The sequence below is a fragment of the Camelus dromedarius genome, chromosome 8 (assembly GCF_036321535.1).
Source record: "Camelus dromedarius isolate mCamDro1 chromosome 8, mCamDro1.pat, whole genome shotgun sequence".
In the NCBI taxonomy this organism is placed as follows: Eukaryota; Metazoa; Chordata; class Mammalia; order Artiodactyla; family Camelidae; genus Camelus; species Camelus dromedarius.
Window position 1 is genome coordinate 28,145,641 of NC_087443.1, and position 14,762 is coordinate 28,160,402.

The 14,762-nt window shown below is 45.9% G+C and overlaps 1 protein-coding gene across 17 annotated transcripts in view; it reads left to right on the plus strand.

Annotated features, from left to right (window-relative positions):
* KCNMA1 (potassium calcium-activated channel subfamily M alpha 1) overlaps positions 1-14,762 on the plus strand; it is a 711,615-nt gene that overhangs the window by 361,108 nt on the left and 335,745 nt on the right. For all 17 annotated transcript variants that reach the window (XM_064488015.1, XM_064488018.1, XM_064488017.1 and 14 more), the window contains exon 3: positions 2,042-2,103. In XM_064488015.1, the coding sequence (XP_064344085.1) occupies positions 2,042-2,103 (62 nt within the window). The remainder of the gene's footprint in view (positions 1-2,041; positions 2,104-14,762) is intronic.

A 14,762-nucleotide genomic window follows, 5' to 3' on the forward strand; every position in this document is an offset into this window, starting at 1 on the left:
CATACACACACACACACACACACACAGACACACAGACACACAGACACACACACAGATAGATACACACACACAACCGAATCGACAGAGATCAGTCTCACACTCGCTGTTCGTGAATGAAGAAAAGGTCCTTCTCCTTTGCTCTGGCCACACCCCTTCTCTTTGCAGTGTTTTGAGAATGAGGTCAGGGCCCAGATCTAACTGCTTATGTCTCAGAGACAGCAGCACAGGTCAGAATTAATCCTCAGCTGTTTGATTTGCTGCCTCATTCAGATAACAGAGGGAAGAGCAGAAGCCTGTTTTTGTTTTTGTTTGTTTTTGTGTTTACCTTTGCAACGAATGAATGTATGTGTTGCCGGGGTGGGGGGTGGCGGGGGAGAGACTGAGGTGACCCTGCCACATGGATTAACCCTGGGCTGAGGGTAATCACTGATAGGCAGCAGGAATTTCCTTGGATTCAACTGGAGCCTGCTTGAGTTTTTAGAACAAAATGGATGAATAAAATCAGCCCCCATGGTGCATTGTTGTAACCAGGTGTCCATAAGGAGAATTCAGATGCTATGAAAACACATATTCCTTATAGTGAGAGTTGTTTCAACTGCCAGTTGTTTGCTTTGCAGCCCACCATCCACGCACTGGACACAACACTGTGTAGCTCTGTGGAATTTGTAAGGTTTTAAGTGAATATCTACGCAGTTTTCACTTTCTATCAGCCAGTTCGGTGCACGCACACACGCACACACACACGACTTGATCATGCCTCATCTTCACGGAACTTGGGATTCATCTCTACCCACCAGCCAGTGCCACGGGGCTGTCCATGTGTAGGTCTGCTGGAGGCTGGCCATTCTAACACGCTTCACCCCATGTCCCTCTAGGATATTGGTCTATCTACTAGGTAGTTATTGCCTCCTGGGACTGTGTGGGGTGGTGGTGTTTGTTTTTTGTTCTCAGGCTTATTTGTTGGCTCTGGGCTTCTTTTTAAATTTTTGTGCATCCTTTTAGTTGTGCTACCAGTCTTCTCCATGAAAGAGTAAACGCAGACATTACAATGTTGAGTGAGGATAGAAGTACCAGCCAGTCAGCATCAGCCTAATTGGCTGCGTGTTCGTTTGATGGACTTCAGCGAGACAGGTATCCTTTGAGGGGGATGCCAACACTGTCTTTTGTATCAATGGTGATTAACTTTGAGTGAAGAGTGTAAAGAAAAATGAGGGTTGTCATCTCCCTAGCCTGTTGTATTACCTCCTTTGGCTTCCTGCCCCTAGAGTGTTTCCAGAATACTTGAGAAGTGTCCTAAACACACAAACACACACATTCGTGCAGTGAGTACAAACATGCATGCATACACTTACACACATATGGACATTTGTACGGATAGCTAATTTGTGCTTTTCAATTAATTTTTCTCGTATTGAAACTGAAAGTTAATTAGTAAATTAGTGTTCATTTTGTGTTGAGGATGGTAGCAGGGATTAACTGCTAACGGACATGACGAATCTTACTGGGCTGAGGAAAATGTTCTCAAACTAGACTAGGATGCTGGATGCTCAACTTGGTAAATCTACTCAAAGTCATTGATTGAACTGTACACTTAAAACAGGTGAATTTTATGGTGTGTAAATGATACCTCAGCAAAGCTGGTACAACAGGATAGCCCTGTATTTGGGTTCCTGTTGAGCCTTGGTTATGCGGAATATGAAAAATGGTATCACTGCAAATTTTCACCTGCACTTTGCCCACTGAAGTGTGTTGACTTCAGATGTGGAGAAGCTGGACCCTGAGTTAACAGGACCGGAGAAAACCCCAGTGCCAGGGGATGCAGAAGCCTGCCCTGACCCCTGTTGGCCAGCCACGGGGTTGCTGTCCACTGTGAGGGAAGGAGCCCGCAGCAGGCAGAAGTGGGCCCAGCTGGGGGATGGCGTTGACAAGCCCGCCCCTGAAAGCACCACGTTTCCGAGTAGCAGCTACATGTGTCCGGAAAATAAATCAACAGCCCAGTGTTCAGCTCTTAAGTGATGGCGTTCTCTCTCTTCTTTTGCAGGTTGTCTTAGTCTTTGCTCTCAGCATTGGTGCACTTGTAATATACTTCATAGATTCGTCAAAGTGAGTATTCACATATGTTGTCTTGCCCTCTTTTCTAAAAACAGTCATGAGTGTTGACATTGATCAATTGGTTTACCTTAACACCTACCTTTGCAAGAGCCTCCTGAGTGTGGAAGACTCTTGGAGGAGGGCAGGGCTGTCTGTGCTGATTTTCTGAATAGGAAAGCAAGCTCTTGCAAACAAGGCTGCTTTGGTTATGCTGGCCTCCAAGGGAGGGAGAGGGGTCTGAGGTCAAACCTTTTCACTGGGTGTTGCTGATTTTTAAATAGTTGTTTCCTGGTGCAGTGTCTGCACTGAATATGTCAAGAGGGCTCTGATGTGAATTTGCAACCTCTGGGAGGCTCACTCTGTCCAACCACTGAGGGTGTGAGCCATTCTTGCCTTGGTGGTAGGATCCTTTCCTTATTAGGGTTTCCAATGCTTTACTCTTATTAGAAGTCAGATTAGAAAGTACTTCACTCTCCTTTGCACCTGCCAACCAAATATGCAGCTGAAGCATCACTTGCTGGTGCTTCTTGACTCGTGAAGGTAAGGAGGTGGGACGGAGGAGTTTGTGATGACGCCCAGAGGTGGAGGCCCATGGCCATCAGAAAATTCCTCTAGTGGACACTCGTGCAGACCCCTGGGGTGCCAACTGAGGGAACTGGTGCTCTCGGGTGAGCCTAGGGTGAGGTCTCTCTGTGCCACAAACAGTAAAGGCTTTGGAGGAGGCAGAAGAGGGCACTGAACAGAGCTGCTCAGTGATGGCCAGTTCTGGCCAGTTCCTGCAGGGGTCCCCACTGGGGACATCATTTGTTCAAGTCTTCTCTTGCGAGCCTGAAGCATCTGGGACACTGGAGCTGAGCTGGTCTGACTCCTTTCTGTGGTGACATGAATTGACAACTGGACAGTGGCCTTGAGCTCTTTGCTTGCATTGTCCACTGTGAGAGTGTTTTTGATCCCTTCAACTTGATCCCCAGCACACCTGAATGCTGGAGTTTGATCAGAGGAAACTTGCTTGGTGTCCCTGTTGGCTCAGACCCTGGTGCGCCTGAATTCTGAGCTTAGCGCTCATTTTCCGTGGCTCCAGAGGGTAGCAATTTCATGCATGCCTAAACTCTGAATTTCTCAGCATCACTGGTCACCAGCCAAAGGATTGTGTGCATTTGGGTGCTGAGCCAAAGTCACGTTGGAGAAGATAAAGGAAATGTGTCCTCTAATCGCCCGTCTTTGGGCATCAGCCGCCGCTGAGAGTATCGGAGGTCCCTCAGCCCATCCCCACTCACAGAGCTGGGCTGCCTCGCCCATCTCAGGTGGAGGGGCCTCTCAGAGTCCTCCAGGAGTCGGGAGCCACAGGCTCTTCCATCAGCTCTTCCTGGCCCAGAAAGAGAAGAGCTTTTTAAGTTTGGAAAACTCCAATTGGTCTGTCATTGAAGGTAAGCCACATTTAAATATCTCTTCTTAATAATTCTTGATCATATTTGAATTGGATCAAAGATCTTCTAAAGCCCCTGGTCTTTTTCTTCCTTCTCTCCCCAGGAGTGAGGAATGCTCTCACAAGTCACCGGGCACAAGAAACCGTGCCTCAGCTTTCCTGTCAGGGCTCAGGAAGTAGGTTCGGGCATGTCATCTGTGTGCCCTAGACAGACAAACTTTATGTGGAGGTGAGTATGGTGACCAGTTAGATGGACAGATGCCTTGGCGCCTCCTTTCCTGGTTTCCCCCTTTTTGCTCCTCTGTAATTCTCAGAAATAAAATGCTCTTGTTAGATGGACTTGAATTGTGTCCTTTTTTTTCAATAGTGTCTACTATGGGGTGGGTGGTCTTTTGCTCTGTTAAGTCCTGGTGTTCTCGGCCCCATGTGAGAGGATGGAAAGGGGTGGAATTTCCAAGGCAAGACCCTCTTTCCTGGATGTCCTACACCACCTCAGTGTCCTTTGGATTTAGTTACGATTCTGCTGAGCCTGGGAAAGCCAGCACTGGGAACCCTCTCTGGTCCTGGTTTCTTTTATGGACTTGGAAAGAGTCAATTCCAAGGATGAACCGTCAGTCCCGCTCTCAAATTTTCCCAGCCAAATTGCCAAGAATCTTAGAAGAAGGATTGTCCTCACTTTTCTTGGGGACTGTTTTAGCTTTGTCCTAGCTTCAGCCTTTCTTCTCTGTCACTAAACTGTGGTTTGGCATAGTAAGCCTTTGTTTATAAAAAGAGTTTATTTTTACTTATGTAGCCCTTTCTGCTTTTCGTTGGAATTACTACATTTGCTTCTGAAGCAAAACCCCAAGTCTTTCCCGTGGGTCACCTCATCAGCATAGTCAATACTAAGGGTCTACCATCGTCCTGGGGAAAGCCAGCAAGCTCGCTCAATGTAAGTCAAGGGGCACATTGAAGTAGAATCTATAAGGTAACCTCCATGAGAAGCCATAGATTCATTCCCAGGAATAAAAAAAGAGCTCATTAGACAAATTATAGTCAAGCATGGTAAACAAGATAAAAAATTCTATCCACATATAAGATGCAAATGAAAAGCGAGCAAGAAAGCAGAATGTAAAATTCTTAAAATACATCCCTTTTGTTCAAAACTGTCATGGGCTATACACACTCATGGTTTGGCTGGCCATCTGGGCATTTTGGAAAGAGAGCTTTAAACTTTCTTGGAAGTGATACTAAATCATCACACTGGGAAAACGTACCTAGTATTCTTCAGATGAATTTTAGTTAGTATTTATACCCGTCAAGTAAATAAGTCAAAGATAACATATAGGCTTTCCCTTGTGTGAACCTCATTGGGCGGACACGAGACATGGTCCAGGAAACGGTTTGTCTTGGTGAGTTTCAGCCAGAGCTGGCCTCCCCCGACGGGGTGGGGAGTGCCCCAGCAGCACAAGTTCAAGATGTGAGGCTCTCTGCACTCAGCCTTTTTAATAGTGCAAGGAATGCATATTGACACAGAAAGCAGGCTCCGGTTGCCTGCTCAGCCGGCTCAGGGTCAAGGCAGGCTAGTAATTCAGGTAGTGCGAGGGGACAGGAGGTTCAGATACATACTGTAACTGGTGAGTTTCTGATCTTTTTTAACCTTTCAAAGCTTATTTCACCATCAAGAGGCAGTGGACAAAGACATCCTCGTCTTCACTTCTTTCTTTTCCCATCCTTAGGACCAGATGGGTCCCGGAGCAGGTCTTTCTCATTCAGCGGTTTGCGAAGCCCTTCTCTGGGTCTAATTTTCTTAGAGTGGTCGCCGCAGAATTACTTGTGTAGCCTCACATGATTTCTATCTGGCCGAGACAGACTGTGCTCAGAGCTCCTGGAGCTGGAAGCCAAAGAGAATTACGTTAAACTGTGTTAAAATGATGCTTTATCATCCCAGCAGTAGGCTCTCTAGAAAGACCCAAGCAGAGGGAGACGTTCCACCTAGTCTTTGGGTAGACACAGATGTCAGTTCCTTAACAGACACGGAGAAGCATTAACCCCGCCACACACAGTAGTTCCACTCCCCAAAGATATTAAATTGGCTACACGTGGCAGGTACTGCCCCCAAGGAACTCCATTTCTTTTTCATTCTTCTTTTTTCCCTTATAGTTTTATTGAGATATAACTGACCTACAACCCTGTATACATTTAAGGTGTTCAGCACAATGATTTGACTTACATATGTCATGAAATGGTTACCCCACTAAGTTTAGTGAACATCCATCATCTCATACAGATACAAAATTAAAGAGAAAGAAAACAAATTTTTTTCCTTGTGACAAATACTCTTAGGATTTACCCTCTTAACAATTTTCATTCTTTTTAAAGGTGCCCAATTTAAGGCACTCCAGCTCCTAATTCTGATGTCTCTTGGTATCTACACCCACCCTTTCCTCCCACACACTCTGATCCTCTGTGAAGCAAAGAGCTTTTTAAAAAATTATACAACCGAGTCAAAAGTGCCCCTAGACGCCCTGTGGGTGATAATGTCACCGTTGCTGGTTCCATCCCTGTCTATTTTTCCCTTTGACATAGGAACAGTAATTCTTCTGTAATAGATAAGGGGAAAAAAAGACCCAGAAATGTCAGCGTGAGGGCAGGATTCAGGGACTGCATAATGTAGCAGTTCCTGCAGCTTCTAGAATTTCAAGAGAAAGTAGGAAGAGGCAGAAGCTCAGGGCCCTGGGTATTTGCATTTTTTTTCCAGGGGCATTCTTGGAAAGGGATGCCCCACCCATGTGAAGCAATGTATTCCTTTGATTCATGTGTAAACTTGGCTACTTCTTATGCTGCAGTTCCATGGATTATGAATATTTAATGCTGCTCATCCTGAAAGTGAAGGTCAAGTCCTGCTTACTGGTGACTTCAGTGCAGGCGGGTGTCTTGGAAAGGCACGCTAACCTGCTGCGAGCAGAGTAAAGCCAAAAGGTTATGCATTGTTAAAATTTTCCTTAATGACTTGAACTGTTCCAAAATGGCTGGTACACAGTGAGGGCACCTGCTGATTTCCCAGTCTTTGCTCCAGGACTCTGGAATCAGCCATGCTCAGTGGAGGGGCATATGGACATTAAGAAGGAGGAGGGAAGAGCAGCACACACTGTGGAGAGCATCTAATGCAAGGGACGGGTTCCAGGACAACTGGTGTTACGATGTGAAAATAAATGGCCTTTCCCCTGTCCTTCAAATTAGCCATTCCCCTGTCCTTTAAAATTTACATGTGTGTTCATTGACTCATTTTGTATTCGTTCATTCATTCAAGACAGCTTCAGTGTGATCATGTCAAACATTTTCCACTCGGTAAAATTGCTTATAGTTATGGCTAAGGGAAACTGTCTTTAAGATTGCAGTGGAAATTAACCAGATTGTTTTCATCATCTCTGTAAATAACACTGGCATTGGTGATGTAACGGGGATACCCAGAGCTTTAGTGCAACTGGCTGGTTACCCCACTGTTAGACCTGCCTGAGTCTGCACACAGCCCAGCCTCTAATCCCTCTGCCTAGAATTTCTCCTCCAAAGGGTAGAGAGGGTCAGGTGGTGGGGGGAATAACATTCACTGATCATTAAGCTCTTTAAAATGAATAACACGTGCGGTCTCTAAGAATTCTAACAACTTGGTAAGGTAGGTACTATGGCCTTTCCCACTTTAGAGATGAAACTGCAGCATTTGCCCCAAACCACATAGCTAGTAAGTTATGGAGCCAGGATTTGAATCGACATGTCTGAAGGCACCTCTCTTCCAAGTGTCAGGAAGTAAATTTCCAGGTGTGGCAGCGACTACCTGGGTTCAGTGAGATGCTGCAAGAGAGGTCATGCAGCCTCATCCTGCCGGCTCAGCTGTCTTGTTTTCTCGTTTGTTCCCCATCTCCCCGTTTCACACCTTTGGGGCCAAGTTTGCAAGGCAGCCATGCTTAGCAGGGTCCTATGAGCTTTCTCCCAGGGACATGGGACATGTCCGTGGGATGTGTGCTGTCTGATGTCTGTTTGGGTCTTGATTTGTTTCCTCCTAAACTATGGCTCAATAAGACTCTTCTCTTTCATCTCAGTGGAGTGCCAGTGTTTTGCGATGGAATAAGGTCAAATTAGCAAAGAACAAGTTGATCATTTCTCAAGGGCGTCTCTCGCTTGAAGGATTCTTTCTCGGTAGAAAGCCCCTTTGCCCTCCCCATCCTTACCTAGTTCTCGGTGCCTGTTACTTGGCAAACTAAAGTAGATAACAGGAGAGGCCCTGCTTGTCCATTAGTTTCTTTTATCTCTTTAGAAGATGGCAGAATGTGGTTAATTGTTACAGTTTTGCATTGTGCACTTATCAAGCCAGTGGACTTCAGGAAAATTAGATCCAAAAGAGGTTTCTGTGGAGGTCTTTGAAACCATAGAAGATATCCAGCCTCCTCCTCCAGTCTTGTTCTTACCTACTGCGCACACAGGTGTTGACCCTGTAGAAGGCACCTGGCCGAGCTTTGAGGACAGTGTAGGTCACCTCCGTGACAATGCGTTGTAAACTGAAAAGGGCTGCAAATGCTACTTTCACTGTCACCATTAGCACATCCCTGCCCACAGCATGAACAGCTGGGCAGCCTGTGGCATAGAGAAGGGAGCTCGCCGTTTTATTCTGGATCCAGCTCCTTTATGGAACCTGGTCTTTCTAGGTAGTGTTCTGAGAAGCTCGTTCCAGCTCTCCACCTTTATGCCCTTTTCAAGAACTCATGGTATGTATTTAACCTTTGTTGGGGAAGTCAACACAAATCACTGTGTGTGTGAAGCATCTCTCTGTTCTTTCTTTTTCCTTTTTAAATACTGCCCGCCACCGCCAGTTTTCTCCATCCCTTGCTGACATTTTTATTACCAGGCTTTGGTTTGGAAAATTATGGGTAGGGGAAAGTTCAAGGGCAGGATGTTCAGAACAGCACTGCACATCTGTGAGGGGAGCACAACAGGAAAGCCAGCAGCTGTTGAAAGAATGGCGTGTCAGATGGTAGGGGAGCTGAGCCCACTGAAGGCTGGGGGAAGAGGAGGCGCCTTCGGGGCACAGAGGCTGTAAATAACTCCCAATGGGAAGTCCTGTCCCCTTTCAGAATTTAACCTTGAATAGCAACCTTCAATTCCCTGACCTGGGAGCCACCCAAACTCAACCATCCTACCTCACCTGATTTTGCAAATTGCCATTCTTTCATCAATGGGGTATAAACCTGGTCGAGAAGGCAGGTGGAGAATATGCCAAGAAGTTACATTGTGCAGTGGTCTGGGCTTCCTTCCTTTCTTCTCACAGTGCGGGAGACACAGCAGTGCCACATGCGACAGCCCCTAGAGACATTGAGGGAACTGCTTATCTTTGGCATCTCCTGAGAAAAAAATCAAGGTCTGTTATAGGAGTGGGAGGGAGGATGGAGCTAGCCCTTCCAGGTTTGCTGCAAAAGAGAACTGTATAATAAAATGCTGGGACTGATAGCACTGTTCCCTGCACCTCAGCATCCTCTCCTGCAGGATGAGGCCCAAGTCACCTGCTCAAGGTCACCCAGCCAGCCAGGGGCTGAACTCGAGCCGGAAGCCAGAGCTCTCCTATCCCAGTTCAGGCCCCTTTCTACCTGATCTCTTGGGTTCTTTCTACTAAATAAGAAATTAATAAAGATGTGATAGTGAATATTATCCATTGAATAGCAAAGCAAATAAGGACTTCTCACACCAGTTCTGGAGTTTCGGGCTGTCATCACGGGGAAAACTTTAGGGACATGGAAAAGAACAAAGATAATCCCAGGTGGAAAAGACAAGGCCCAGCCGGGTGGATGCTGGGGGTTAGTTTATTTCATCCCCATCGGCAAGAGACTTTGAATTCCTTGATTCTATGATCCTGCTCCTCTGTTTTTTATTATTTTTTTTTTCTGTACTATTTCACAGGGGGAAGTACGGGTTCAGCTCTGTTGTGGAAGGTTGAGAAGGCTGAATGCATTTGTCTGGCCTGTTTGGAATTTGTTGCACATAACTTCTGAGGACATTTTGCCCTGTTGCTCATTTGTTTCTCCTATGAAAACACTATCTGATAACTATGTCTATAAATCCATATCTACCCTCCAAAATTAGAATGAATTATTTCTGCTCTTTTCACCACTCTCTAGAATTTAAAAACAAAACCTTGGATTATCTGACACTCTCGTGGCCCTCTGGCCTTTTTTTTTTTTTTTTAAAGAATGATTATTTTAGGGCAAATGAGGAAGATGCATTCCTTTTCAGGCCCACTTAGTTATTTATGTCTTCTGCAGTTAGCATGTGTTTATATCACCAGCAGCCTGGACCTTCTCCGCATTGCCCGGCTCTGATCCTCTACCTAAAGCCACAGCCATACATGCGTTCAGAAACTGCCGAGAGATCAGGGTGGAAGCCGGCTGGAGGGAAAGGTTAGAGCTCAGAACAGTTTAATGCAAACACAGGGACAGAGCTCATTCTTAACACAGCCATGGTTGTCCGGAGGTGTGGTGTCGACTGGTACAGCTTCATCGTGGTGTTTATGGGCTGCAGACAGGAATGGGGATGTGACCTCTGTCATTGCTTTTATTCCTCTTGCCCTTCTTCCCGACAGCCTGACAAGTTGTAGCTTTGGGGACACCCTCGTCAGTGATGAGTCATTTGTGGCAAAAAATAGAATCCTTTGCAGCAAGAATGCTCTTGGGACCTTTTGACATACATGCCACTGGTCCCAGAATTTGGGAGAAGGGAGTGTGTTTGTGTGTATGTGCATGTGTATGTTGGGGATAATCCTGCCCCATCTATAAATGGTTGGAAGGGCACAGCATGGGAGGATTGGCCACCAGTCTCAAGATAATAACAAAGATGAGATTGAGAGCCATGTACCTTAAAGATATCAATCAGGTCATAGATGTCTATTAAGTATCAGCTGTGTGTGAGACATTTTTCTAGGTATTGGGGGGTTTCAGGTACTATGTATAAGGCTAGATCTTTTCCATGAAGATGTTTAAATTAAATATATTTTCACAAGGGGGTCAGGAATTCCAGCCATAAATATAGAAAAATGAGTAAGAAAACAAGATAAATAGTATGAGGTATCTCTAGGCTATACATGGTCAATTTCAAATACAAGCTTTGCTGACAGTAAGTGCTGAGGGCTCAGAAGCTGAAAAGATAGCTGGATCTTCTGCAGTGCTTTGGTTCTGGGGAGATTTTGAGTTGAGGAGGCAGAAAACTCAGTTTCCCCCCAGATCTAGGAATCCTTTAGAGGGGCTCTCATTCTGGCCTCCACTTTGGCCTCTTGGCTTTGATTTTTAGTACATGCTGAGTCCAGCGACACCCTGCCTTGAAATCGGTCACTGAGGTTAAGGACTGAGAATGCTTTCCGGATGGCCTAACAGGATCAGATGCAAACTGTCTCTGGTGGTGGTAATACCTCTCTCTAATTGCACGTGGTGAAAACCTTTGGGCACTTCTGTTTGGAAATTTACAGAAGTGACTGACCGAAAGGCATCTGCTCCATCTTTTTTAAACCAAGGTCAGGGTGTAATGTAGCCTCACAGGGGCCTCACTTATGAACATGCCACATGTAGAGCATCCAGCGATGAAAGTCATGGCTTAGTGAGGCTGTGTTCTGGGCAAACCCGCTACTGCATGACCCGAGATGTTGGTATGGAGACCAGCATTTGCCTGGAGGGCTGCACTGTGATTGTCACGGGCTCTAGGTATTTTTGCCTTCTTGGGTCCATTTCTCCGTAAAGAATAAGAAATCTTATATTTGATGACTGTCTTCATATAAAGATGAATATAACCCAAGCTAGATTCATTATTGTTGTATTTATTTTTTTCTTTTGATTTAAAGGAAATTAAAATTCAGACATTTGCTTGGGTCACTAGGAGTACAGTGGGCCCAAGACGCTGTGTCTGCGGTGCCTGATGGAGACGTTGGCTCCCGTTCCTCCCTTCCTGTCAGCCCCATCCGTCTGGAAATTTTCACAGACGAGAAAACATGCCAGAGACAGATGCCTTACACCACACCCCTCCTGGTGTCTAATTGTCTCAGATGGGAAAATAAAAATAAATACTCCATTTCAAACTACGTCTTATGGCTTGACTGTGGGAAATATTAACTTCAGCAACCCAGCATTTAACAAAAAATGACACCTGGGCATGTGTCTGTTTTTAAAAGAAAACCTAATCGTCTTTGCTTTTCTGATGCGTTTTGGAGACACATGTGCTTTGTCCATCCTTCTGTCTGAAAACGAGTCTTGCCAGATGAAGAGGTCTATTCCCTGAGAGCATCACCATAAAAAACAATATTTTTTACACTGAGGTTTACAATCTCAAGCAGAAAGGGTGGGCAGACATTAGAAAGGAAGGAAGCCGATAGGGGAGGACCAGCCTGAGCCTTCCCTGCAGTGACTTCAGCTCTGGCTGACTGTCCTCAGGCAGAAATGCAGACTTCCCACGTTTCAAAGAAAAGAGAAGAAACTGGATGTTCATGTTGAATCTCCAGTTATTAAATATTGTCACAACTCCACCACTTTTAAAAGTGCCCTACTGGCCAAACAAAACAGTTCCGTGGGCCAGATCTGGGCCTCCCGTTTTCAGTCTTTATTCTAAACGGTCTCTCTTTCTGGTCTTGAATTAGCTCTGCTGCCTGAGTGCCAGGAAACAGTCTTAACTCCTGGTCTTCCATCTCCCAAAAAGGGCTCCTTCTCTCTCCCTGGTGAGGAGTCCTTGGTCTCTACACGCTCTGGCTTGTTTCCCATTTAACTCGTTTTCGAAAGCTGTTCAAGTGAATGTCCACTTTTCTCGAGGCAAATACTGTATGTCACAGCCATAAATCACCCACAACTTACTGTAACTCCCCAAAGCGACATATCACCAACTCTATGTCATCCCTGAAAATAACGTCGTTAGGACCTCATAAACATACACTGTTTATTTAAGAACTGCAAGAGCTTTTTAAACATGGTTGCTAAGTCACAGGAGTGTATTTTCCAGGACATAAATGGAAGTGAACATAACCCCCTGAAACTGTCAGATTCTTTGTAGGAAAAGAGACCCAAATCTGTCTGTTCTGCCAGTGCATTAACTTGACCAAAACAGAGTTGATTATACCAAGTGGGTCAGTGTTGATAATTGCTCGAGACAGTTTTCTGACTTGCTTGGGTAAATGGGCACATTGCATGAAACTTGGTTTAATTTCCAATGTATGTGGGTATAAAAGCATGTGTTAACATAGATAAACCCTGGCTATAGTTTTCATCAACTTTAAAGTTCCCTGTTTGCCTAGCATTAAGATCAACACTGATTGATGAAATTCTTACACTGTAGCCTCTTCGAAAACAAAATCGAAAGCATCTCTGGACCTTTCTTCCCAGATATGGTCTCAAGTCTGAGCTATATCTCCAGCTCCTGACCTTTCACATTTTACATGGAAACTTGGCTATTAATATTAGGTTAGTATTAGGCTCTGCTTGAATATAGAGCCCAGAGCTCACATCTTTTCGAAGCTGGAAAAGAGGTGACCGTTCCAACACGAAAACCCCAATTCCATGAGAGCTGCTTCTTTATCAGTCTGGTTTCCAAATGGAAAGTACTAGTACTGCCTTTCACCCGTCATGATTCTCTCTGGAGGAAAACCTTAGATAGGGCCCCAGGGTCTACCTGTTAGGTGTTGGAATCTATGGTCAGGCACTTTTCCTTCTTAACAAAGATGCTCTACCCATGAGCCTATTCATGCAGACATCCTATTCAGACAGAGAATCCCCATCTCTTCCTGTGAGAGCTGGTGTTTTGACCTTGCCCTCCAAAACCCCTCAGAAAATGCTGAAAATGAACCCAGAGCCCAGTTTGAGATACACTTGGTCTTGATGCCCGAGAGGGAACTGTGTGGAGAAAGATGAAGAAAATGATGGTGTGAGATGACTGTACCTGGCACATGCCTTTTCCTCTAGCAGCTGGAGGAAGTGGGCACAGAGTGCATTAAGGATTCCGCCCTCTTCATAATTGCACGAACAGGAATAATAAGGCAAGGTCTGTAAAGAGCAGCATTAATAATTGAGATGTGCTCCAGGCAGTCATGCAGCCTGTCGGTGCCTCCGAGTACAATCTGTTACCAAGTACGTGGTGAGGCTGGGGAGGAGGCAAGGAGGGACATTTTGTGGCTGTGTCTTGTCCACAGATGTACGTATGCCTGGAGGAGGCACAGATGAATAAGAGTTAGGAGCTACAGCAAGTAAAAGTATAGAAGGCACTGTGTGTAGATTACCATGTACGATGGTAGTGGCTCTTGTGAGTCAAAACCCCTTTTGGGGATTTGATGAATGCCATAGGAATTTTTTATTGCCAAGGACCCTCAAGTTGGTCCAGGGACCCCAAGCTAAGGGTCTCTGCTCTGTAGGGTTGGCTCATTTCCTCTCTCCGGTTTCTTCTGCCATTAAGATCACCTGGCAGACAGAAGGCAATCTTCGTACCCAAAGGTTAAGCAGAAACCCTTCCCCTCCTGGCATCCAGAACACATCTCAGTGCATTTCTTTTCTTGAGCCATCATATCCCTCCTTGCATTGCATCTGAAATTGTGAAAATGCAAGGGCAATGCTAATGAGATGAGGGTAGGGAGGCCCGAGACTTCCCAGCTACTCCCTTAATACCAGGCAGTGCAGAAAGCATATGTAAGGTGATGTGGGTCTGTAAGGCAGAGCCTTCACACTCTGTTTTCTGCTTCTCTTATACATTGCGGGTGTGCACCAGCTTTTCGGGGAAATTCTCCTCCTTGGGCTGAGATGCAGGGATGCAAATATTCTCCAGCCAGAACCATTCCTTCTGAGACCCAGTGTGGAGCACCAGGACCTGGGCACGGTTGGGGTGCCCAAACACATGAGCAAACACCTGCCACTTTTCCGCGAGGCTGTGACTCTCACCCACCGATGGAGAGGCGCGGGGGACCTCTACGGGCGCATACGACCCGTCTTCAGGCCAGTTTGACAGAAGACAGAAGAGAAACTCCATCTCTCCTGAATTCCCTGCCTCCGTCAGATTTCTTGCTGCCCTCACCTGTTTCCAAGCCACTCAACTGTGACAGTTTAATTGGTGCGGGGAAGGCGGCGCGGGGAGAAGCAGACAGGGGCGACTGGCATTCTGGAAGTAGGCGATTCCCCAGAGACGAGTGAGGGGAACCGTGACAGACAGGCCTGGGAGGGCTGTGTGCAAGTGGAAGGTCACTGACCCTTGCTGGGAGAGAGCA